Source organism: Delphinus delphis, chromosome 2 (assembly GCF_949987515.2).
Source record: "Delphinus delphis chromosome 2, mDelDel1.2, whole genome shotgun sequence".
Lineage (NCBI taxonomy): Eukaryota > Metazoa > Chordata > Mammalia > Artiodactyla > Delphinidae > Delphinus > Delphinus delphis.
In genome coordinates, this window is record NC_082684.1 from 84,419,799 (window position 1) to 84,444,466 (window position 24,668).

The 24,668-nt window shown below is 56.0% G+C and overlaps 1 protein-coding gene across 3 annotated transcripts; it reads left to right on the forward strand.

The window, feature by feature from the left end:
• The first annotated feature begins 766 nt into the window (after positions 1-766).
• On the forward strand, positions 767-24,166 carry BAHD1 (bromo adjacent homology domain containing 1). 3 transcript variants are annotated; one of them, XM_060004994.1, is made up of 7 exons: positions 767-1,061; positions 15,354-16,793; positions 18,560-18,942; positions 19,926-20,085; positions 20,489-20,565; positions 21,312-21,412; positions 21,897-24,166. In XM_060004994.1, the coding sequence occupies exons 2-7, from the start codon at positions 15,368-15,370 to the stop codon at positions 22,084-22,086; spliced, it is 2,337 nt and encodes a 778-aa protein (XP_059860977.1). In that variant the 5' UTR covers positions 767-1,061; positions 15,354-15,367; the 3' UTR covers positions 22,087-24,166. The 3 variants fall into 3 exon arrangements, with proteins under 3 accessions (XP_059860977.1, XP_059860979.1, XP_059860978.1); XM_060004996.1 differs by having other exon boundaries at positions 21,321-21,412; XM_060004995.1 differs by lacking the exon at positions 767-1,061 and adding an exon at positions 1,305-1,332.
• The last annotated feature ends 502 nt before the right edge of the window (positions 24,167-24,668 follow it).

The following is a 24,668-nucleotide window of genomic DNA, read 5'->3' on the forward strand; positions in this document are numbered from 1 at the left end:
GGGAGAAAGAGGAAAAAGAGATGCGGGTGAGGGGTTACCGAGCCAGGACCGACCTTGCTTGAAAGGAAAGGAGACGTGGCAGGCAGGGAAGTCGGAAAGATGAGGCAAGGGCGGGAGGGGCTTCTCAGCAGTCGGGGCCCTTTCGTTGGAGTCTGGGGCCCTTTCTGCAGGAAAGGGGGGTTGTCCTCGCTTGATTTTCGGCTGGTCTTCCCGAAGCCTTGCCCTGGGGGCAGCAGCCGCTGGCGAGCGTGGGGGTGTTCCTTGGCTCGCAGTTCTCTGCACTGGGTGCTGGAGAGAAGGGGGACGAGGGATGTAGAGAGGTGACGGCCAGGGCGGGGGTGAGATTAGATTTCTCGGGGGGGGGGCGCGGGTAGCAGCTAGGGGATTGGGGCTCCAGGGTCGGGTCACCATGGGATACGGGCTCATGTTCTGGAGACGAGGAGAAAATCCAAGAAGCCGGCAAAGAAAACCGCCCCCTCCACCACCCTTGGCATCGTACCCCTCCCCCCAGGCCCCACCACTCCCCGCACCGCCTCCCGCGGCCGCCTCGTGCTGCCCCCTGCGTTGGGACGACCGACCCACGGTTCTGATTGGTTGGAGACCGGGAGGGGGAGCCGAGGGCCGGATTGGCTGGCGGGGCCAGCGCAGGGCGGGGCGGCTGATTGGCGGAGCTGGCCGAGGGCCGCGCTGCTGATTGGCTGGGGACGAGGAAGCAGGAAGGAGGGCGGCGGAGGCTCCGCTCTCGGGGAGTTTGTGGGGGAACCGCGAGCGGCGTAGCGGATCCCGGAGCCCGGCCCCCGCCGCCCGCCCGTCCGGCTGCCTGCCCCGCCCGTCCGGCCCCCGCCGTCCGCCCGCCCCGGCCAGGCGCGCCCGCCCCCCCGACGGCCCCGCCCGGCCGCGGCCCCCGCTCCGCCCGCCCGGCCCCGGCCCCCAGGAGGAGGCGCTGACGCAGCAGCGTGGAGCCCGGGAATTGAGCGCCCCCGGGGGGTTCCAGCCGCCGGATTCCAGCCCGGCCGGGGCCTGCGGGAGCCCAGAGCCGCGCCGTCCGCGCCGCCGTCCCGGTGAGCTAGGGGCCGCGGTCGAGGATGGGGGAAGGGGCGAGCGAGCGGGAGGGAGCGAGCGAGGGAGGCAGACGAGTGAAGGGGAGAGGACCGGTCGCCCGTCAGCGCGCCCCACCGAGCGCGCCGCGCCGCCGCCCCCGCCAGCCCGGGAAGGGACGGACGAACGGACGGACGACGCGAAGCAGGTGCGGCCGCCCGCTCGCTCGTGCCGCCTCTCTCCCCCGGGTCCGGCGCCACGGTCCCGCCATCGGGGAGTGCGGAGCGCCTCGAGGTGACAGCCCCTGGGGGCCGCCCGCTTCGCAGGCCGGGGGCGGGGTGGGTGGGGGCCGCAGTGTGGCAGCTTGGCCGGGCGGCGGCGGCGCGGGCGTCCCGGGCGGCGGAGGGCGGGAGGACGCCGGTCGTTTCTCCGCCGAGGCAGAGCCGGCTCGCCTCCGAGTGCGCGGGCGGCGAGGCCCCCGCCCCCCCGTGCCCCCTCCCCCCATCGAGGTCCCCGAGGCAAGGGGCCGCGGCTGGGGGCGGCGCCGCGGGATCGCCAGCACAGGGTGGGGGGCGCCCTCCCGCGCAGGGAGCTGACCGGTTATTGCTGGATGGGGGGCAGGGGATGGGGGCCACACCGGGGCGGGGGGTAGTGTAGACCAGACCCGATCGGACTGGAAGGAAGGGAGGCGCCGAAGAGGGAAGGGAACCGGTTCGAGAAGCGAGTGTGGGCCGCGGGAGGCCCGGCGGGGACCGTGCGGAGCAGCGGCCGAGTCCGAGGTGGGGCGGGGGATCGAAGTTGTCAGACCGCCTCTAAGTGACAGCGGGACCCAGTGCTCGCGGCCGGGCCTGGCCCTGCCTGCCTCGCCGCCTCTCCTCCAGGGCCGGGGGCCGGGTCAGGTCGGGCCCGAGGGGCCCGCTTGGCGGCGAAGCGCCGGACAAAGGCGGCGCCGGAGCGGGCGCAGGTGGTGGCGTCGGGGAGGGGAGCGGGTCCGAGCCACCCACCCCAAGGGGAGGGCGACCGGGCCGGACTCTGCCCTGGGGATTGCGGGGGCCGGGACGACCGCCGGGAGGAGCTGCGGCACTGGCTCACGGCTCCAGCCTCGGATCACCTCGCTGTTCTGGGAAGAGTGGGGTCGACCCAGTGGGGCAGAGGGACAGAGGTGGGGGTGTGCACATGGTGGGCCTGGCCGGTGGCGACCGGGTTGCTGGACTTACCAGGAGAGAGTCCGGTGAGCAGCTCTAGAGCCTGCCAGGACTGAGGGGTTTCAGCAAGAAGACTCTGTCCACAGGGAGAGGGTTAATCCCACCTGGGACATCTCCCAGTCGTCCATTGTCATTAGTCTTAAGAGGGCAGAAGACCAGTTGGACTGGGGACTAGGAAATACCTCCCAGAAGTGCTCCAGCAATCCATGGACAACTGCCTTCAGCACTAGTGAAAGAAGGTACTCACACAGAGAAATGAGAAGCTGAGTTTATAAACCCAGGCAGGAATTTAATTATTAAATAAAAAAGGTTTCCTTTCTATCACCTGAGAGACTTTCCTCCCACCTTTTCCACCCCCATGCCTTCTGCAAAAAGGAGAAAAGGACCCCAGAGAGACCACATGTCCTGGAGGAACACCACTGTCCTTGGCCAAGTAGAGGACATTTGGGAACCAGTGGCTTAAGCCATGAGTGCTTCTGACCCCACCAGTTACCAGCTCTAAGCTGGATGCTGTTTTTGCATATGTAAAAACCCACTCAGAGCTCCTGTGCCCTCTCCTGTGATCCCATACTTAATGGAAGAGTTGGGACCATAAAAACAGGGAGACTTAAGGTGTTTAGAATGTATATATTTGATAAAATCTGGGTCCCACCCCAGGAAGGTTTTGGTTATGAGCTGCTCCCAGCTGTGGTTGACTGTAATCCCTCCTTGGGAAAACCGCCTGTCACCCTTGCTTAGTCTGAGCATGGAGTTAATTCATAGCCACCCTCCATCCCCCTCCCCAAGAGGGTCTAGACCCCAGCCTGGGTGGAGTTGAGGCTTGTGGGAAAGGGAGGTATTACCTCATGCAGGAGACTAAAGTTTTTCTGAGAGAATTTAATTGTATGTCTAAGATCCAGAGGATGATGCAGCATCTCAAGGTCTTTATGTCTCCTGAGGGGCTCTCCAGTATGTATGTGATTTCTTTTGGTGGCAGTCAGAAGGGGGTGACCTGTCTGGCCACCAGAACCTAAAGGAGAATGGCCAAAACAATAATTCCCTCTTTGACAGGCTCTTACCTGGAAGGAGACTCATGTCAGTCAGATCAAGTGTTTAAGAGGGTTTGCTCTGGAGAGTTTAGCCAATGAAGAGTTTCTCTCTTTTTTATATCTCCCTCCCTTTCTTCCTTTCTGTTGCCCTGCTGTTCCCATGTCAGGCCTATGTTGTTATCATGACCTCCCTGTCCCTCCTGCTTCCTCTGGCCCTTCTGATCCAGTCTGTACACAGCTGGTAGATCATTCTTTGTAAAGCACTCCTTTCCCCATGTCACTCCCCTACCCACAAACTTGCAGTGACTCCCCTCTTCCTGCAGTCTCATCCTAGACAGTCTCCCTTAAGGCTCTCCCCTAGCCATGCTGCACTGTGCATGTTTATCTCCCTGCATGTTTGCTCCTGCTGATTTCGCCAGTTGTCCCCAGTTAGGAGCCCCTTGCCTTCTTCTTCTCCTGCCTGAACCCTACTCTCATCCTTCATCTCAGACCACTCCAGGCCAGCGTTGCTTGCCTCTGAGATTGTGACCCTGGATTTTATAACATGGTGTCTTCTTGAGTGTTTTTGTCAGTTGGAAGTTTCTTAAGGACAAGGACAGTGTGAGTATTAAACCTTTGTGTGTGTGTGAGTATTCTAGGATTTCTGGTATAGTGCTGTGCACATCGTTTTTATTGAATGAATAAATGCAGTTGGCTGCTTAGTTGAGTGGGAGCGGAAGGGAAACGTTCCCTTCTGTTTCCCTAGAAATGCTAGTATAGGAGTTCTTGGTGGTTTCTGACCTTTTTAAGGCATATACATAGGGTGTATTTGGGGTGCTTTAGCGTGGGGAGCAAATGATTGCTTCTGATATTCCAGCTGGTGAAGTGTCTGTCCTGTGGATTGCTCACATGATACCATATAGACATGAATTGGAAAAGGACTGTAATCCTGTTTTCCTCCTACCTTACCAGGCCATTCTCGCTACCCGGCTTTGCTGCTCTTATGAAATTTTCCTTGTTGTCCGTGCTAAATGAATCCATATGTTTTATCCCTTCTCAATCCTGGGTGTAAATGGGGGAGAAAACACGGTTCTGAGAACAGAAAAGGAAGATTCCTGGGTCTGGCGTGTGGACAGGGCTTTGGGGACTGATGTTGGAGGAGTTGTTTATAGAGGCATCGCTGATATGGGAGGCACCATCAGTCCCACACTGGACCCATCAGAAAGGAGAGCTTATGATCCCAGCTCTCTTGGAACTTCCGTATTTGTTTACCACCAACCCTGGGCCATGGGAGAAATGGGAGAGAGGACTGGTGACTGGTTTGAGTCTAGACATTGAAAAAATAAATTCCGCATCCATCCCCTTTCCCCCAAACCTCCCTTTTGTGCCCCAGTTTGATGATTAATGGACCAGCATTTCCCTTCCAAGCAGGAATGCCACCCCTCACAGTTGCCATGGCAATGCAGACCGCTCCCCCGTCAATTAAAAAAAAAAAATCCGCACTACTTCTCTCCTCCTTGCTTCTACAGTAGTAGGAGACAGGTTACCTCATAATGCATCTCCTGGCCTCTCTTCTCAGCTGCTTGGGCTGTTTGTGCTGTGTGTCCTAGAACACGGCCCTTCCTCTCGTTCTGAGGATGGTCTGAGTTGCTCCACTCTAAGCAAATTGTGCCCCTCTTGAATCTAGCAGCTCCTGGAACACTTTTACAAAGAAGCAGAGAAAATTTCTGCTTTTTTAATTCACCCACAATGCAGATTAAAAACCAAAAAGAGCCTTTTTCTATCTTTTCCTTTGGGGTTAAAAAAAAAAAATCCCCTCCACACTGTCTCTGGTACATAGAGGTGTAAGTTGGGGAGCGTTTTGACATCCATAAAGGAAGTTTCAGTAAACCTGGAAGGAATTAAGCCTCGCAGCATACAGAGTTCACATTGGAGTTCTGTGGAGATTTTCGATTTCTTTATTTTCATTCCTCCCCACCTCTGTCCCAGCATTCAGGAGGACTTGTGTGTTTTCATTTTATCTGTTCTTACTCCTCTTGGCCTTGCTCCGGCAACATCTGGCCTCAGCGCCCTGTCGCAAGGTGTCATTAAAGAGAAAAAAAAAAGCTTAAGGGGAAAATGTCTCTGGAGTTGAGAAGTTGCCTGTGTTGAACTAAGGCCGCCAGTTGAAGCTGCCGGGTTTATGGAGCATTATACGAACAGCCCCAACATTAAAGGGCCTCCTTTTTATGAATGGGTTGTGAAGAATGTAAATAAAGCAGCATCTTTCAATGGGGAAGCATTTTACATAAGCAATACTACCCCAGCCCCAGTATTTATGGGAATTTGCTAGCATAGTCTGGCAGAACTCACTTCCTTTGTGAACTTGCCATTGTGTTGGGGACTTTGGAGGGACAAGAAGAGTGTGCTTTGACACGGAGGGCAGCCCCAGTGCTCCTGCTCTGCAGGTCCCCGGCCTTGACATGATGGGCCACCTCATGGCTGGAAGTGCGTGCTAACCCTGAAAAGGTGGACAATACAGCATTTAGTCAAGAGCCTGTGATGATTAGAAGCATAGGCTCCTGGCACCTGGGTTCTGAGATTCTGCAGCGCCTCACCCTTCAGGCTGCTTCTGCCTCCCCGGAGAAGGGGACAGGGAGGTCCTGGATGATGAAATCCTGCCTGTTTTTAGGGGAGACACCTAACTGTAGTAAAATAGACTGGTTTGAATTTCAGCTCCTTTATGTTTCCCCTGCTCACCTCCTGGTACTGCCACTAATGAGCAGTAAACCGGCTAATAGGGAGAAGTAACAGCAGCAGTGGCCGTGAGGCTGAGGCTGCAGGCGCTCTGCTCAGGGCCAGACAAGTGCCCTTGGCTCCAATGAGCTGGCTTTGCAGAGTGGCTGAGTACTAGCCTGGCCCTGGGGTGCAGTGGAGGTATTGGTGTCCTGCCCTAGGTGACTTGGTCTAGCGGCTGGGGATCTAACTGTGGTGGGTTTGGTGAGCAGGCCTCAGGGCAAAGTCACATCCAGGACTTTGTGTGATGTCCCGGGAAGCATTTTCATCCAGATTCCATTTTTCCCAGTGGGAAACACCTGCAAAGATGGTTTGTTATTAACCTGTCTCAGCATCCCACCAGTAATAATAACAATAATAATAACATTGCCCTTGAGATCTTCTGCAGGCACCACGAATAAGAGAATGGGTTTGTCTCTCAGCCTCTCTGAGGTTTGAAATAGGAGCTTATTTCTGAGGCACCATAACCACGTTACCTGAATGAAAAAATGACAAGTGACTGGTCTTAGTTAACAGGATCAATGCCAGGCAGAAACTTGAGGTCTGCATCTTTTTTCTTATGTTTCTGTTCCAATAGGTTTGCGGGATGGGGGTGGGGGCTTTAACACACCTGGTGTGTTAAGACACCTGGTGTGTCTCTGCCTCTTGTGACCCCAGGGTCTCACCTGGAGTGGTACTTACCACCCCATACTTCCCTTCCATCTTCAGTGCCTGTTTGGGCCCCAGCCCTCCTTACATGCAGCTCTTTCAGTTTCCTACCTGCAGAGGAGAGGGGTAGCCCTCCTTCAACGGCAGCTGCCTGTCTAAATGTTTGGGGAAAATTCAGTTTGTTAATCACATTCTCATCCGGCCAGGTGGTTTAGAGGTGAATTATTATTATTACTGTTTTTTTTGGCTGTGTCTTGTAGCTCGTGGGATCTTAGTTGCCCTACCAGGGATTGAACCCGGGCCTCAGCAGTGAAAGCGCCAAGTCCTAACCACTGGACTGCCAGGGAATTCCCTAGAGGTGAATTATTAGTTTTTAGAGCATCTTTGCAGATACCACAGCAAAGGTATTAGGGTGTTGCTTGATGCCAGGATATCCTGATGTGTATGCCAGAATGGAAGATGGAGTCACGATTCCACTATAGTCAGGGTCAGCAGGCCCTCCTCAGTAGTGAGGGGTGTCCCTGGAGGCGTTCACACAGTTGGGACAAAGTGTAGAAAAGAATTGTAAAATAGATGAAATGACTGTAAGAGATAATCGTCAGAGAAAATTGGAAGGACTTGGACTTATTTGGCCCAAAGAGGTAGCCATAGAGGTCAGGTAATACATCTTCAAATATTAAGATGGCTGTTTGGAGTGTGATGACCAAATTTCTGTCTTCATTGCAGTCCGTGATGGAGATTTCATCTGATTCGAGACGTGGTTACATGCATGGGGTGGGGGGGCAGTCTGTAGACTCCTTTCCTGGATTGACTGTTAAAATCAAGAAAACATGTCTTTGCAGCCCTTACCCCTTTCGAGGATATAAAATGGGTTTGTTTCAGAAGTGCATCTAAGAGCATATTGGGAACTTTGAGAGACTTTTCTGTAGAAACAGTTTGTAAAATTATGTTTATGTTCCCTGGCCAGTATATAGATGGCTCTTAATCGTAGTACATTTTCAATTCTTTTGTCGTGAAAAATCAGGAAAAACTAATAATGTGTTAATGCCAATAATTAAAACAGCACAGAGAAGCAGAATTGCACATGCAGGTTGATCTCGAATGTTGGTCTGTGACTCAGCAGCCGTCCTGTGTTGCGGTTTGGGGCGTGGGCTTGGGGACTGACACCAGCCACCCCGCCTCTGCCCTCGATGGTGTGGGAGTGTGGGCAAGTTCTTCTGCCTCTCTGTTTTCTCCACGTTAGAGTGAGATGATATCAGCCACCGGGAGTGGGGGGTGGCAAGGATGAATGAGAGTGACGGTGACTGTAAGAAGTAAGTGGAACGAGAGGAATAGTCTCCTGAGATAGCTAGGCAGGTTGGGAGAGAGAAGAAAGAGGACAGTCGTGGAAGAAGGTTGTGCTGTGTAATATGAGAGAATTCCTAAAGTAGCCTGTTGAACTGTAGATTATATTGAAGAGGCAAGGTGGACTCCTGGGGATGAGGGATAGTTTGGAGGTCAGAGTTTCTCTGGGCTGTAAGTTGGGCCATCAGTCTAGGGTGGAAATGTTATATGGGATGGAGCAGGTGGGCACCCAGATCTTCATTTGTTCAGTAAGCTCTTACTAAGCCCTGTGGATAAGATTTATTGGTAAGGAAGGCAGAGCCTGCCTGTCCCTGCAGAGCTTGCATAATGAGGGTGTTACTAAACAGTTAATTGGTTAGGCGTGAGATATTCAGGTTGGCTGCCTGTGTTTCTGTTCGTGCTGTGGGAGTATTGGGAAGCCCTGGTCTTGGGTCTTGTTCCTCATGGCTGTTTCATTCAGGACATCAGCACTTTGCTGGGGAGGCTAAGGGCAGAGCTCCCATGTTGGCCTGGCTGGCCAGTTTCTTGTGTTCAGGACAAGAGATTGCACCTTCAGTCTTGGCACGCCATCTTAGAAATCCAAGTTACTGGTTCCTGGAGTGTCCTGGTGGTTGAACCAGCACATATCCTTTGCCACTCCTGGGCAGGTGCCCGGAGCAGGCTGGTGAGCTGTTGCGTTTTTTGAAGAACGGTGCATCAGTACACGAGGTTTCCTCCTGGTTGACCTGTTGCTGAGCCTTGAGGTTCCCTGTCCCTGTTCCTGCTTTATTTTTTCCACACTTTAACTGCCGGGAGCAAATGGGTCCTGCTCCAGGAGGAGATTTGCTTCTGGCCTGGTCTGTGCACTGTGGAGTCTGGGTGGGAGGGTCTGAGGGAGCCTTAGCCTGGCGCTCCCTGTCCCCCAGCCTGGAGTAATCCTGTATGGAGCCAATGGTGGTGAGTCGGGAAAGCTGCATTTGTCTCCCGCCCTTTCCAAATGTTTAGGAAGCACATTTCTCAAAGTGCTGCCCATTTCCCATTGGGCTTAGTACACCTGGCAAGAAGTAGATCGTAGACCCTCAGTAAGAGTCTGAAAGTCCTGGCTCAAATGTGCCCTCTGGGAAGCTGCCATGGAGCCAAGCTCTCTGTACCGAGCTCCGAGCCCTCAGTCACAGCCCTGTCACGCTGTCTTGCCCTCTGTCTTCCTACCAGCCCAAGCTCCAGTTCCTCAGTCTGCTTTGCATTTTTCTTCAGCACTTGGCGTGATACTTGACATGTATGGGGAAAGAATGAGCTTGTGTTGAGCGCCTGCTGTATACCAGGCACTCTGCTAGGCAGTTGACACACACTCCTATTTAACTTGATCCTCGTAACAACCCTGCTGTGTAGGTAAGGAAACCAAGGCTCAGAGAAGTTCAAGCCATTGACCAAACACACTTCGGATTAGCAGTGGCACGAAGTGGCTTCCAGCCCCGTGTGGGTCTTGCCTTGCTGAGCTGTGGCGAGGGGCCAGCAAAGGTTGGCTGAATGAGCAAAGGTCACAAGAGGTGCCGTGTGCCTGGGAGCGAGCGACGGGTGCTCTGGCTTAGCTGGACCGACACCTGCACATAGAGGTCTGCCTGGTGCACACAGGAGCTGGGCACTGGGAAGAAGCTGGGGGAAGGTAGGTTGCCTTCAGTAGGGACATGTGCCTTAGAGGAAGCCTCTACAGACTAGTTTTGTATTGCATGTGATTACCTTCTAATTTGTCAGGGCTGAGTTTCTTAGAGCAGAGCACTGTGGTATGACTAAAATACAGTGTTCTCTGCCCACTGTCCTCACTCAGGGGTCTGTGTGTATATATTGACTTACAGGTCCCAGGGGTAAGTCTTGTCTCCCTCACTCTCAGCCCCCCTACCTGCAAGGAAGGGCCTTGCCCTGAGACTAGGGACTGGCTGTTTCCAGTGAGAAGGTGAAGGAGATTCCACCAACTCTACTGTTACTATATTCCTGTACTTAATTGCAATTCTAATGTAAAATGGAGAGGTCCATTTCATAGTCTGAGTCCCCTCCCTCCCCACAGAGATGTTAACAAGAGGTGTGATATCTGGCTTTGGGTCCAGAGCCAGCAGTACGTGGAGGTTCTGGATGCTCAGGTGTAGCTCTGGGCGCGTGTGTCTGGGCGCTCCCGCTGGGATGCTCAGCGTGGACAGGAGTAGCCAAAGGTGGGGCCTGGCTGTGGGTCTGGGCCGGTGGCTGCACCGGACCCTGTGTGGGGTGGGGGTGGGCCTTGCCCTGCACTGCTGCTCCTGCCTCTCTGGGCTCCTGGGAGCCCCCAGTGTGAAGTGTGAGGAGCAGGTGGTCGACAGGCCAGAGATAGGCTTGGTGCCTCCGGGGCAGGCGGGCCCAGCTCCTCAGATGGCCACGACCCGAGGGCAGTCTATAAAACAAGCCGCATCCAGACGGGTCAGGCCAGTTCCCTTTGGTCAGGCGCCGTGCTTCCTGCCCAGGTGTTTGTAGGGTCCCAGCCTGACTGCAGAGTAAATTGAGTACCCACAGCAAGTGAGGCTGAATGGGCACCAGGGAGGCCCTCTCTTCGGGGCAGTACCCTGGGGCTTGAGCTCTGAGCTGCTGGAGCCAAGGCTTCTGCTCTCTCTGGGAGCCTGCACTGAAGCTGCAGTCAGATGGCAGCAGCAGGCAGAGCGAGTGCCCTCTGACCCCATCCCCTGGGCCTTTAGCATCTGAAGATCTCGCCTTTCTTGTTTCTTGGAGGCGTGGAGCTGTTATTCAGGGTCTGTGGGATACAGTTTCTGCCCCTGCCCTCTTCGCTGCATTGTAAACCGAGCCCCCCAGAGTTCACCCCAGACTGAGTCCCGAGTGGGATAAGGGTGGCACGGCTGCGTTTCCCGGGGTGGACACTCGGGTGTTTTCAATGGAACGGTAGCAGAGCAGGGGTCAGGTACAGGCTGCGTTTTCAGATTTCTCACCACTCCCGGTGGCTCTGGACTCCTCCTAATGTGGGGATTCGAGGGCTGAGGGCAGGCCACCCTCCACTGTCTGTGGGTCTGAAAGAGGGGGATCCCCAGGATGTTGGCCTGCCCGGTTCCTACTCTGCTAGGCTCCTGCTTGGTCCCTAGTGTCATTCTCACCACCACTCTTAAGTAAAGTTCTTTCTGATGTGTCTCTTTGAGATGAGGCATCTGAAGTTCAGCAAAGTTAGGTAAGTTGCTCATGGGCCAGAGCTGGATCCAGGTCTGGCTGACTTAAAGCTTTGGCTGTTGCCATTTTACCGGCTCTAGGGGGTTCAAGAGATACCAGCCGCATCTTTATCTGGCTTTATCACAAGAATTTCAGGAGCTTCACCTCTCTGTTTTTCCATGAAGTAACATCAACTAAATTTAAAAGAACAGGAGCTTGCCTTTGTGCTCTTCCTGCTTTTCTTCTCTGATAGCAGAGTCAAGAAACTCAGTGTTCGTGAAAAAGTATTATTCCGTTGAGGGGTGGCGGAGGGGGCTATTTTATTCCAAGAGAGATTGCAGAAGTGGGCAGTGCTTACTTAACTCGGTGCCTACTGTGTGGCTTTAGGGGTAATTGGAGGGAGGTGGCTTGGGTCAGGGCCCTTCCTGACCCTCACCCAGGGGACCACCTGGTCTGCTCTTACCTAAGACCGCCCCCCCCAACCCCAAGTACTCCCTCCCATTACAGATAAACCAAAAAGCCTGAAAAGCATAATTTCAAGTGCAGTGGGTAAGAGAGGTTTCAGGAAGAGCAGTGGGGCAGAGCCCTGGGTCCTGAACCCCTAATGATGGGGGTGTGGGTGTGGCCTAGAGCTGGGTAAGTTAGGGAGAGCCATGGCCAAGGCTGAGGGCCTCTTTCTGCCCCAGGGCAGCCTCTGCTTGGGGGAGTGATCTGGTTTCGACCTGCTCATCCAGGCCCCCACCCTTGCCCTCGTTTCTCCTCTGGTGCCCACAGCCCATCTCCTCCAGGCCTTTGACCTGCTCTTGCACACAGTACCTTGGGTGTCCTCCACCTGCCCTGGTGGGCCGTGGGGGCTACGTATAAGGTGCTGCTGCAGCTTGAGGGCAAAAGACAAGGCCTCCCTCCTTTTCTATTTCTGTGGAGATGACTTCTCCCAGCCCTGGTCAGGCTTGTGATTTTGGATTCAACTTTTGATTCATTGGGTCTTTGGCTCGGAGGACCACCAGCCGGCCACTGTGCTTCAGACTGGTTTTCTTCAGTGAGGGCTTGCTTGACATGGTCTAGGCGAGCTCTAAGACGCCCTGGGGAGTCCCTCCTAGGAACCTTCTCCCGAGGGTGCCTGAACTACCTGCCCCTGGGAGGACAGGGCTTCCCAGAGAAGAGGAGGGTAGTCTGAGAGAAGCAGGGCACTCTTGTCTGTTGGTAGTGGCAGAAAGTTCCTGGTTGAGCTGGTGTGTAAGTGGGAGGGACAGGACAGCAGGATGGTTGGCAGAGCTGGAATGGGAACCAAGCCTCCTGCTTTCCCGGGATCTTCTTCCCCCATTGAGCTGGGCCACCCCTGCAGGTTGGAGGGGCCCTGGCAGGCTGGGCGCCCCTCCACCCAGCCCCACCCCAGGGAAAAGCTGCTGCCGAAGTTCTCACACGTCCATCTGGCTTCAAAGCATGACTCACTGACTCTCTTCAGCCTGGAGTGCAGTGCGCTAGGCAGCAGAGTCCCCAGCCTCTCCTCAGGAGCGTGAGTGACATTGCTGCCTTAGGCACCACGTGAAAGCAAGGAGTTCTGCGGGTGATGGGATTTGGCAAATTCAAGGGAGGCTAGCAGGAGGCCCAATATGCTTGATTTGAAAATGTGACTTGCACCCTTTGATTTAGAAGCTTCCTGGGATCATCAGCCTCAGGGACAGTGGGTGTCCCTGAGGGACGAAGAGGGAGGTGAAGGAGTGAGATACTCTGCCAGAAACAAATTCCCAGGTTCTGGGGACAGACTCCCGAAAGTGGAAGGCTTTTCTCCGAATCTTTTTCATATTGCAAGGGAAAGACTGAGTGGGACCAAGTATCCCAGAATCCCTGGGCCATCCATCCATGTAGCAAGTCTACCAGCAAATTGAGGGTGGGGGAAAGCGAGGGCAGACCAAGGACGACCATGGTCTGCTAAGAGCTCTTCATTGGCCAGGCTTGGAAACACCTCCCTGTGTTCGCTTTCTCTTTCCCATCCACTCCTCCTTACTCTGCTTGGTGTCCATGTCCTTAAAGGCCATAAGCCCAGGTGACCTCAGCCTTGGCCACCGGCCATTCCCAGGCCCGACTCCTCTGGTAACTTGGGGCCTGTTGAGGGGCTTTGGCCCCTGCTCAACTGTGTGGTCTATTCACTGTCCTCCTTCTCCAGGCCCTTTGGGGGTGGGGGAGGGCTGGGCGCAGGCTTCCCTAGGAAATACAGATGTGCTTCTCCTTGTTCCTGCTCCTTCACCTCTGGCACAGGGGTGCCCTGCCCTTGAGGGAAGGGCCTGGGGTTATAAGCAATTGGGATTCTTTTGAGGGCTAATAAGCGTGCTGAGCAATCAGGGATGGGTGGACACCCTGATTAGAAGAAAGAAAGCGTCTTAGGTAGCCTAGCAGATGCCTGAGGTTTTTCAGGAGCACTCCAGTCTGTGCTTCAGGAATGAATGGATTTGCCTCTGTGACTCTCTGTCCTGCCTGGGGCCTAGTCTCTGGGTATGCAGGTCCCCGCATGTGGCCAGAGCAATGCCTGGCACCCCGCCTCCCTTTTCCAGTTTTCCAAGTTCTTTCTCAGGGGTGAGGGACACCCCTGCTGCCCTCAGCCTGGTTTTTGGAGCACTCTTTCTCAACTAGTGGCATGTCTCTGGAGAGAGGGTAGAGGGTACCCAGTGACCCCAGCCACTGGCCCAAGGCCACAGGAGCTACTGGAAGGGCTCTGGATTCCCTGGGAGTCCTCAGGCTTGGGACTTTCAGGGTTAAATCCTGGCCCTGCAGGGACTGCTCCCAGCTCCTCTGGTGGAGCGAGAGTGAATAACAATAGCAGCGGAGAAATCAAGCTGAAAAGCTTGCTGGGCAGGAGGGGTCCCAGAGTGCTGGGGAGGGCAGAGCTCCGTCTGACACCTTACTCAGCAGCATCTTGCTTTGTTGGGGTGTAGGTAGGGAGTGAACAGCATAGTAGTCTCTGACCACCGATGCCGGCAGTGTCCGTCCCCCCGACCCTGCCCCTCAGCTCTCCATTGCCTGGGCTGTGCCAGCTTCCTGCACACAGCCTGCTGCCTTTTTCATTTACGGGGGTGCCCGGGGGGCCCAGGTATGTTGGAGGTGGGGAGGGTGTCTGCTAAGCAAAGTTAAGGGATGATGCCTGGTCGCAGGCATTTTCTGTCTGGAGCTCTGGGTTTCCTGTGACTCACCCCCATCCTGCCCCCTGCCTGGCATCTTGCCTACAAGGAGGGAGTCCTGAGGAATAAGGCAGGACTAACAGGGCTGCCTGGGTTTGTCGCCTGAGTTAGTTCTTCTATTTGGTACTTTCTTTTCCCAGCTCTTAGTGGCTGGTGGGCCTTTAAAGCTGTACCACAGGTCTAGAGTGTGGTCCCTGGGTTTCCTACCTGGGAATGCTGGCCCCAGCCTTACTGACATCCCTCCCCCAGGCACGGGCACTGGGCCGTTTGGAATCTGAACTAAGGTGGGGCTGGCTCCACGGGCTGGCTGAGACCTCCCCCCACAGGCTCCTCACAGCCAGGCCTTCACTCTTGAGGGGGCTTTCCAGCAATACCCAGGTTATGGCTGTCCTACTGTATGTGCCAGGCAGGTGTCCTCACAGGTGGACTTTGCCTCCTCCACGGCCCAGCAGGCAGGTTCCTCATCTCAGCTCCTCGCTGTCCATCTCCTTATCCTCCTGTGGCCAATCTCAGAAGCCTCGAGAAGGGGGAGGGGACTGATAATGTCTTTGAAGGAATTGGTGGGCTCCCACCACCCAAGCCCCTATCCTGGATCCATGTCCTCAGGACAGTCTCCTCCTGTCCTACGATGAGTATCTAGTGGGAGAAGAACAGGTGGAGACAACCGAGAGCTTTGCCCCCAGCTTCTTCTGTCTTCCAGCTCTGGGGTTTGCATTGCTCCATAGGGTCCCCAGGGGCTTGGTTCAGAGGAGAGTGGGGCAGCCAGTCCTTGCACAGCTGCTGGTAGCCTGACCCCGCTAGACCTTTGCACTCTGGAAAGGGGTGTCCCGGGAACATCCAAGCTGGAGATGGAGTGAGTGGCCAGAGTTACTGCAGGGGATGCGGGCCAGAGTTACTGCAGGGGATGCAGGCCAGAGTTACTGCAGGGGATGCGGGATGGGCTGCAGTGGGGGAGAAAGCAGGCCAGGGCAGGCTTCTCTCATTGCCTGCCTTATGTCCTGCAGCTTGGAGGTACTCCATGACACACACTCGGAGGAAGTCTCTTTCCATGCTGAGTTCGGGCCCCACGGGCCGCCAGGAGCCCCTGCAGATGGAAGGCAGCAGTATGGAGCAGGGGGCAGAGGGTGTGGAGCCAGGTCCTCCTGAGAGCCCAGGGCACCTCATGGGGCGCCGCAAGAACTACCCACTGCGGAAGCGCCCGTTAATTCCCGAGAAGCCCAAGGCCTGCAAAGTGCTGCTGACCCGCCTGGAGAATGTGGCTGGTCCACGGAGCGCAGATGAGGCTGATGAGCTGCCCCCCGACCTGCCCAAGCCCCCTAGCCCGGCCCCATCCAGTGAGGACACTGGCCTCCCCCAGCCCCGCAAGCGGCGCCTGGCCTCCCTCAACGCTGAGGCCCTCAATAACCTGCTGCTGGAGCGGGAAGAGACCAGCAGCCTGATGGGCACCCGCCGCAGCCGAGGGGGAGACCCCCACCGCAGCCGGGACCGTGACCGGGCCACTGGAGGCTGGGCCTCCTCCAAGAAGCGGCCCCGGCTGGGGGACCTCGGAGGAAGTCGGGACCTGTCCCCAGAGCCAGCACCGGATGAAGGGGCCCGCCGAGATGGCGATCCAACTCCCAAGAGACTGGCCAGCCTGAATGCAGCTGCCTTCCTAAAGCTGAGCCAGGAGCGGGAGCTACCCCTGCGGCCGCCTCGTGCCCATCCAGAAGCAGATGGGCACTCCACTGAGCCACCAGCACTGAGGGCCCCGAGGCCAAAGTGGGCCAAGGTCAATGGCAAGAACTATCCCAAGGCCCGGCAGGGGGCTGGCTCTGGGGAGGCTGCAGGCCCACCCGGCTGGCAAGGACACCCCGAGGAGCCATGGCCATCTGCCACCCCTCGTGGGCCGTCCAGCCAGCCACCTTACCAGCCCCTGAGCGAGGCTCTAGAGAGCCCCTTGGGGCTGCGCCCTCACCTGCCCCTACTGATGGGTGGGCAAGCAGCCTTGAAGCCGGAGCCCGGGCGCCCAGGCGAGGAGTCACCTGCCCCCAAGCAGGAACTGCACCAGCCCTCTTTCCCCGCACCCCAGCTCTCCCCGCTACCGATGCCTGGCAACCCCGCCGACTACAGTGGCCTGTGTGGTGGGCCTGAGCTCACCGCGCTACGCAGCTTCTACCTGTACTGCAGCCAGGCCGGGCTGCGGTGTGGGGGCTACCCCTCCTGCTCCGTGCTCCCCGAGGACAAGCTGTCCCCAGTGGCTGCAGCTAACGCGGGGCTCCTCTTGGCCCCGAGCTCAGTGCCCGCCACGGGCACCCACTTCCAGCACCCTCCATGGGGTTCTCGCTACTGCTCCAGTGAGGATACTGGAGTGAATGGCTACAGCATCTGTGAAATGTTGCCCCCGTCTCTTACCCACATCGGCACTACCTGTGGCGGCTGCCCCTACAAAATGCCTTTTGCAGCAGGTATGCCTTCCTGGAGGTGGGGTACACCAGGGAGTCTCTGAGAAGCAGTGTCCCAGGAGGGTGGGGCGCACTGGCGTCTGTCTACCGCGTGGGAGAGTCGGGGGTTTTGAGAAGGGAGGATTCCTCTAGTTTTGTGCCCCCAGCCTAGGAGATTCCCAGGAAAGAGGCCCGTGTTTAGCTCTTAGCAGCCCTGCTCCGTCCCCACTGTCTATGGAGGTTTCTCGGCATGGCAGTTAGGTAGCTTTGTGGTGGTGAAGTGGGCAGGGTGTGTCTCTCCTCCCTCTCCACTGGGATGCCCATTCTTAGACTCTGAGTAGCAAGTTAGATGCTGAAATTAGCACTTTTGCCAAGTTCTTCCCATGTCCTTCTGCCTTCCTCGAGGAAAACTAGAATTCCTTACTTCCCGGGAACCCAGACCATCTGCATGCCAACCGAGTTCAGCATTCAGGGGAGGGGTGGTGGGTACCAGGCCCCGTAGGTGGTACCAGCTGCAATAGGACAGCTTCGTCCTGGCCATACAGGCCTTGAAAGAGAAGTAATGCTCAGACTTAGAATCACCTTGCTAGGTACAGACCGGGTGGGCACACTCTGAGAACAGACAGGCTGCCATCAGGGCCTGGGCTTTGGTGTCTACCTTCTTGGCAAGATCCAGACACCTGAGAGTCTCGTGCTGTAGTTGTTGAGACATCCCTAAGTGATCTCTCTTTCCCCAGACTGGCAGGAGTGTCCTCACATGCCTCTCCAGGCTCCCTTCCTGGCTCCTGGGTGGAAGTGAGGTGACCAGAGCCATGCTAGCCAGCAGGTCTGCTCTGCTGCTGGTGAAGTGAGGGGCCAGGCCTTCTCAGGGCTCTCCCCTCCCCTGCACAGCCCTTCTTGAAGGGGTCCATAAAACAACTTTATAAACTGGTTGACTCTGGCCAGACTGGTTGTTTCAGGTTCTCGCATGAGTTGGAGCTCTAAGAAATGAGAACAAGCTTCTTTCTAGGCTCTTCTTTTTCTTCCGTACCACTCTCTAAGTCTAGTCACTTAAACTGTGGGACCCAAGACCCCTAGCCCCTTGCCCTGGGACACCAGTAAGCACCATGTGCCAGGCGCTTGTTCTTAGTGCTTTATATATGGGAGGCCATGTGGCATGTTAATTGAGCACAGACTCTGGAGCCAGACTGAAATGTTCTCCCCACTTCTTCAGCCACGTGACTGTGGGACAAACCAGTAACCACCCTGTGTCTCAGTTTCCTTAATTGTAAAATGGGGGTAAATGGTACCTACCTCATAGGGTTGTTGTAAGGATGTGAAGAATTAATATGTTGATAGGAAAACACCTAGGACACACTATATGGTACTCACAACTACTACTTCTGTTGCAAGGCACGGAAAGGTAAAGTGACTTGCCTGAAGTCACACAGCTGGTAAGTGGCAGATCTGGGACTCATATCCTGGTCTCACTCCAGATCCCCTGCTCCTAAGTACGGTGGAAACCTTAGAGAAGGAAGATTAAGTCAGAGCTTAGAGATGCCATTCCCATTACTTCCCCTTCTCTCAGGCTAGAAGAGGAGATGGAGATGTCTGTGGGCCAGTCTCCAAGGTCAAGAAAAACCCTTGGCCAGTCACTGATCATCTCCCTTAACAGCCTCTGACGCCACCTGCCACCTCAGTGGCCTTTGGGTTCACGCTTAGAATTAAAAGAAGAAGGCTCTGAAAGCAGAGGGACTGGGGGTTCCCTGCTTATCCTTACCTGCCCTGACCTCCCTCTCTCCTTTTCCCAGAAGGCTGCAGGTCCCTGGGCCAGCTGGAATTTCCTCTCCCAGAAGCCGGCCACCCTGCCTCACCTGCCCACCCCCTCTTGGGATGCCCTGTGCCCAGCGTGCCACCTGCAGCAGAGCCTGTCCCCCATCTTCAGACACCCACCTCGGAGCCCCAGACGGTAGCTCGCGCGTGCCCTCAGAGCGCCAAGCCTCCTAGCGGCTCCAAGTCAGGTCTGCGCACGGGCTCTAGCTGTAGGCACACTGCGCGGAGCAAGGCTGCCCGCAGGCCCAGCCACCCCAAGCAGCCTCGCGTCCAGCGCCCACGCCCCCGCCGCCGCCGCCGCCGCCGCACTAACGGCTGGGTGCCCGTTGGGGCTGCCTGTGAGAAAGCCGTCTATGTCTTGGTGAGTGCCAGCTCTCAGCTGATGGGGAGAAGGGAGGGTGGCGGTTAGGGACATAGGACCTGCAGTGAGTTGGGTCCCAGGAACCCCTGGCTCTAGCCACTCTGAGAAGTGACAAGGGGTTCAAGCTCAGTTGTACCCCAGGAACTGATCACACTGGCCCGGCCTGCTCCCCCAACCCGTACTGATCCTGTGCCCTGTGCCTTGGGGAGTCACGGAATGCACAGTCAGTCACAGCTGGTGGCTGCCATCTCTGTCACCGACTCTTAGGGAAGCCTCCTGAAGTGTCTTCACCTCTCATCCCGGATTATAAAGTGGAGGACTTCCCTGGAGGCTTTTTGGATAAGTATGTATAGGGGAAATTGGGATAGGCAGAGAAAATTGGTGATACAGGAACATCTGGGATGATGAAAAGAATGTAGACTGAAATGTATCTAGCACGTCTTAGGTGCCAGAACCGAACTAAGCACTTTACATGCATTATCCGCTTTCATCATCACCGCCGCCCCGTGAGGTACGCACACACCCCGTGGTCCTAGAACTACCCTCATTTCACAGACGAGGAAACAGGCTTAGCAGTAGATTAAGTCATTTGCCTGTGATAAGGCTTTGCTGCTTATACCATGGTGGTTTAAGAGTCAAACCCAGACTGCCCATTAGGAATCTTGAGGACCTGCCCGGTGCTGGGGGCTTGGAGCACGAGAGCCGGCTGTCGTGGGTGTGGTGGTCGGAGTGCAGGCCCAGAAGTTTCGAGCCACTTTCTTACCCCTGTTCCCATTTCTCTTCCTTTCTCCAACGGTGAGGATTCCCTTTCCTGCCCCTGAAAGCCAGGCTCAGGGAGGAGGGGCCAGAGTGCAAACCACTTTGGCAGTCTCCCATCCTCAGCGGTTTGACTGCCCTGAGGAGAGCACAGAGAGGATGTCACTCCCTCCGCATGCTGAATGCGGCCCCACAAGCCTTGTTTGTGTCATTGGTTTGTTGCTCAGGATGAACCGGAACCAGCCATCCGAAAGAGCTACCAGGCGGTGCAGCGGCATGGAGAGACGATCCGAGTCCGGGACACTGTCCTGCTCAAGTCAGGCCCTCGAAAGACGTCCACACCTTATGTGGCCAAGATCTCTGCCCTCTGGGAGAACCCGGAATCAGGTACCCCTTGTCTAGAGTTGGACCTGGCACTAGTGTCCTGCGTCCTTGGCAGAGTCTGCCTTCCACTAAGCCAGCGTCTGTCTGGTGCTCAGGGCTGCAGACGGCCTTGTGCTTGGGTTGGATCAGCTCATTAACCTTTCCAGCCATCAGGGCCTGAGCGCCTGTCACCCTGCCTCACCTGTCAGTGCCTTTTCCTCCTCCTTCCTCCATGCCTAACAGCATTCTAGGCCACTGAATTGCCAGACTTGGCCCAAGGCAGGGGATAGGGGTGGCCAGAGCCTGCAGAATTGGCCTAGGCTTTGAAGTTGGATGAGCCTCCAGGGCAGGTGGCCAGCCCGCCTGCCTATCTAAGTAACTCTGGAGCTGCCAGCTCAAGCCCTGATTGCTTCTCTTTCCCCCCTAGGAGAGCTGATGATGAGCCTCTTGTGGTATTACAGACCAGAGCACTTACAGGGAGGCCGCAGTCCCAGCATGCACGAGGTGAGCTGCCTGGCGGGGGAGAGGCTGGGGCACTGAGAACGTGGTATGGGGGGGTGGGGCAGCCTGGGCATTCAAGTCCCTGGACTCATTACCTTGGACACCAGAGAACCTGGGGAAAGGCCTGAGTTTTAGCCTCTTTTCCCAACACTGCCCCAATTCATGTTTTGAAGGGAATAGTAACCTTTGTCTTGAAAGGTGGGGCAGAAAGGGAGCCCCCAAGAGCAGGGTGCCAGAATGGGAGCAAGTAGTTGTGTCTTCCTGGCGACAGGAAAGGGGAGGTGGAACTGCACACCTTTACTGTCTGCAGCAGGAGAGGGAGGGGAGAAAAGTCTCTACTGACACCCCTTGCTATCTACCAAGCCGTGTGTGGGTTGCTCCACCCCCGGTCTGGGCTCCCTTTTACTTTTTTTCCCCTCTCTGGGACTTTTCATCTAAATGGGAGAATGCACACCAATTCCCCTCTCCTCCCCTGGGCTGGGGTGGGGGTCGGGAGGCTGATGTCAGTCAGAGGCTGGAGCGGGTACTTGGCTGCTCCTGAGTAGGACAGGACCTGGGAGGAATGCCTTGGGCTGCTTGATGAGGAGCAGTTAGGCTGAAATTCCAGGGAAGCTCCCTAGCTTCCTGGGCACTAGCTGGAGTTGTCTATCTCAGGTCAGGAGTCCCAGCAGAGTGGTTAATGTCTGCCTTGCTCCTGGAGCTAGGTGCTTCCCACCCTGGTAGCCAACCTCCTCCTCCCTCCCCTTGAGCCTTTGCAGAATGAAGTCTTTGCATCGAGACATCAGGACCAGAATAGTGTGGCCTGCATTGAAGAGAAGTGCTACGTGCTGACCTTTGCTGAGTACTGCAGGTGGGTGGTGCCCTGTACCTCTGGCTAGCCTCTCCCCTCAGACTTCCCAGGGCTATTTGGGTGCTGCCTGTGATCCCCAAGGGGATCTGACTCACTGGGCCTGACCTCCTAGAACTTTCTTCCCACAGTCTGCTTCCATCATGTAATTTTTATGGAAAAAAAAAAGAAAGAAAAATTGTTCCCCCTCTGAGGCAGAGTGATTGGGGCAGAGTTGCAGAGTCGGGGATAGTTAGAGTACTGCTCTCAGAAAAAGTCAAGGAGAATTGACAGGTGATTGGGAGGGAGGCCCTGGTAGGTGTGGTTCCCCAGTGACAGAGAAGATGGTTGGCAGAGAGGGCATAGGCCCCCAGGACAGGGATGGAGGCAGCACCTGCCCTTGTGGAGGTGGGAGGGGGTGTCCCAGCCCTCTGGGCAGGGTAGGGAAGGAATTGGTCTTCCTGCTAAGATAGCTGTGGTAAAGACAGCGAATGGTGTGTCACTGCAGATTCTGTGCCATGGCCAAGCGTCGAGGCGAGGGTCTCCCCAGCCGAAAGACAGCACTGGTGCCCCCCTCTGCGGACTACTCCACCCCGCCACACCGCACAGTGCCCGAGGACACGGACCCTGAGCTGGTGTTTCTTTGCCGCCATGTCTATGACTTCCGCCATGGCCGCATCCTCAAGAACCCACAGTAGCCCCCTCACGCCCACACTGGGGCTGCCCACGGGCAAGTGGGGCTCAGGGCAGGGGGCACTGCTTGAAGCACAGCACTTGGTTAAGGGGCCACAGGAGCCTGAGGTGGCTGGCCTGTGGTTCTCTTGTGGGGGGAGGGCAGGGGCCCCTATGGATTTGGGCCCCATGGGAGGGAAGGGGAGGCCAGGGTATATGAAAAGCATCAGAGCCCTCAGCTTGGCCCAGGGCACCTCTCTGTGGTCCCCTGGGCAGAGGCTCCTGAAGAAGCAGTCTTCCCTGAGGCTGGGCGAAGCCTCAGGGTCATGGCCCCTGGGGGGATTGGGGGAAGGTCCTTCAGGAACCAGGCCCTTCTTTGTCCTCCCCTGGGCCCTTCAGGGGGGAGTGGGAGCCAGCTTTACCTCACCCACTGTGACCCGCTGCTTCCCCATTAGCCTGGGACCAGGCTCTCCCAGATTCTAGCACAGCTCCGAGCTCATTCCTTTGAGGCCTAGGGAGCCAAAGTCTGGCTCCCAGAGCATTGACTTTCTCTTCCTGGACTTGGGGCCTTTCTCTGGCATTCCTCCTTTGCCCCTGCAGTAGCCCCTGGTGCTGGGACAAGTTACCAGCCCTCACAGTCATGGGTGTGGCCCCCTTGTGGGAGTCAGCTTCCTGTCCACCTCCTGGTGAAGGCCACCCAGCAGGTCTGGCCTCCCAGAAATTAACTGATCAACATGGGGTTTGTCATGTCTGGGAGAGCAGAAGGGAGCTGGGAGGGGGTGGGGGCAGGGGGCAAGGAAAATTGCTACCTGATTTATTGAAGACTTTTCCTCTTGCCTTACACTTAGAGGTTTAGGAAACCTCTTGCAGAACTTCACACATGACTTTTCAAGCCACACCCACCTGCAATCAAACCAAAGGAGTGCTGTGGCTCCCCTTGCCCTGCCACCTCTTACCCTAGTCTTTTGTAGATTGCACTAATTTACATCCCAGCGAGAATCAACACTGTATCAGTCCACAGACCTGCTGAGCTGCAGCCTCTCACTCTAGGAGCTAAGGACCTGCATTTTCAGTTTGTTCCTGTTGCCCAGGGGCCCTGTTCTCACCTCATGCTGCTCCCCAGAGTAGATTAGGAGATTCAGCCCCCTGCTATCCTTGCCAGAACTAGGCCCTGGCCCTGGCCCTGGGGCACTCCGTGTAGCGGCTGGAGCAGTCTGGTTCTTTCCTATTTGTACCAAAGAGGAGCCTGGTAGGGAGAGGGAGTGTGGCTTGGGCCCGGCGCTGGGCACATGCTCGTGAGTGATTCCACAGGCCACAACCCTGGGGACAGGAGTCAAGGAGGGCAGCACTGGGTCCCCCTCCCCTAGGGAGGGGCAGACAGACCCTGCAGGCTGAGGAGGTGGCACTGGGTGAGGACAGTTGGGCGGGAGGTGGAAGTGAATCCTGAGGGCACTCCCAGCGATCCCCCAACCCTGTGCTGTCCCTGAGCAGATGGCTGCTCCTGATTGGTCATTGGGCTTGGGTGAGGCCTGGACCATTCAGAGGTGAATTTACACTTGGGAAGCCCAACCCCAAACCTGAAGGGAAGGAACTTGGGTCCCCTTGTATTGAATAAGCTGTTCGGAGGAAGGCATCATCAGTCCAGGAGGGCGGGGCAGTAAGAGAGGTTGGCAGAGTGGCCGTGGGGTGGGGCCGTGGTGGCTCTGGAGACCCAGCCTTGGAGCCTGCTCTTTCCCAGGGCGCTGGGCCCTTGCTGCCAAGGAGCCCAGCCTCACCCAGCAGGAGATCAGGCCCCTCGTCTCCCAGGAGGCAGGGTCCACTGCCCACAACTTAAATGCTTTTGAAATCTCTTAGATGTGGAAATATTTTTTCGAACCTGAAAATGCAGCTGGTAGAATTTCAATGGAAGCATAATTCATGTAAAATATATTTTAGTTGATATTTTGTAAAATGCACTTTTTGTGTGTGTCGACCCTGGTTTCTCAGATCTGTATTTCAGTGTTTACAAGGGAGGGAGGACCTTTCCTCACCTCCCTTTTGACAGAGATTAGAAGTACTTCTTTAAGAAAAAAAATAATAAATTTGAGAAATTGTATTGATTTAGAAAAGGACCATTTCCTGTGTGTCGTGTCATCTTTTTGTGTGTGGGTGCAGAGGGGCTCACCACTCTTAACCACTGCAGTGCAAGGGCTCACTGAGGTCAGTAAGCAAAGAGCACAGGAATGTGCGGGGAAACAGCGGGAGGAGAGGAGACAGAGGGAATGGGAACTTGAGGTGACTTCTTCGCATCGTGGTGGGCTGAGTGAAATCCTTGGGAACTGGTCTCCAAGTGGTTGCGCAGTGAAGATACCGCCTCATCACCTTGGATCATGCCCCTGGAGAACTGGCCAGCAGAAACTGTTCGAGGGCCTTGGTATCTTGCAACTGGCACTCCTTGCTGAGGAATTGAAGGCTGAATCATGAGGCCAAGGGCTCAGACGGCCTGGACGCTTGGTTCAGTCAACCTAGCCCTAGCCCCAAAGCCTCAGTGTTGACTGTGTTCAAGGTGGGGTGGACCTAAGGCTCTCGGGGTTCCTAGGAGGCAGATATGCTGCCCAACCCGCTCCTG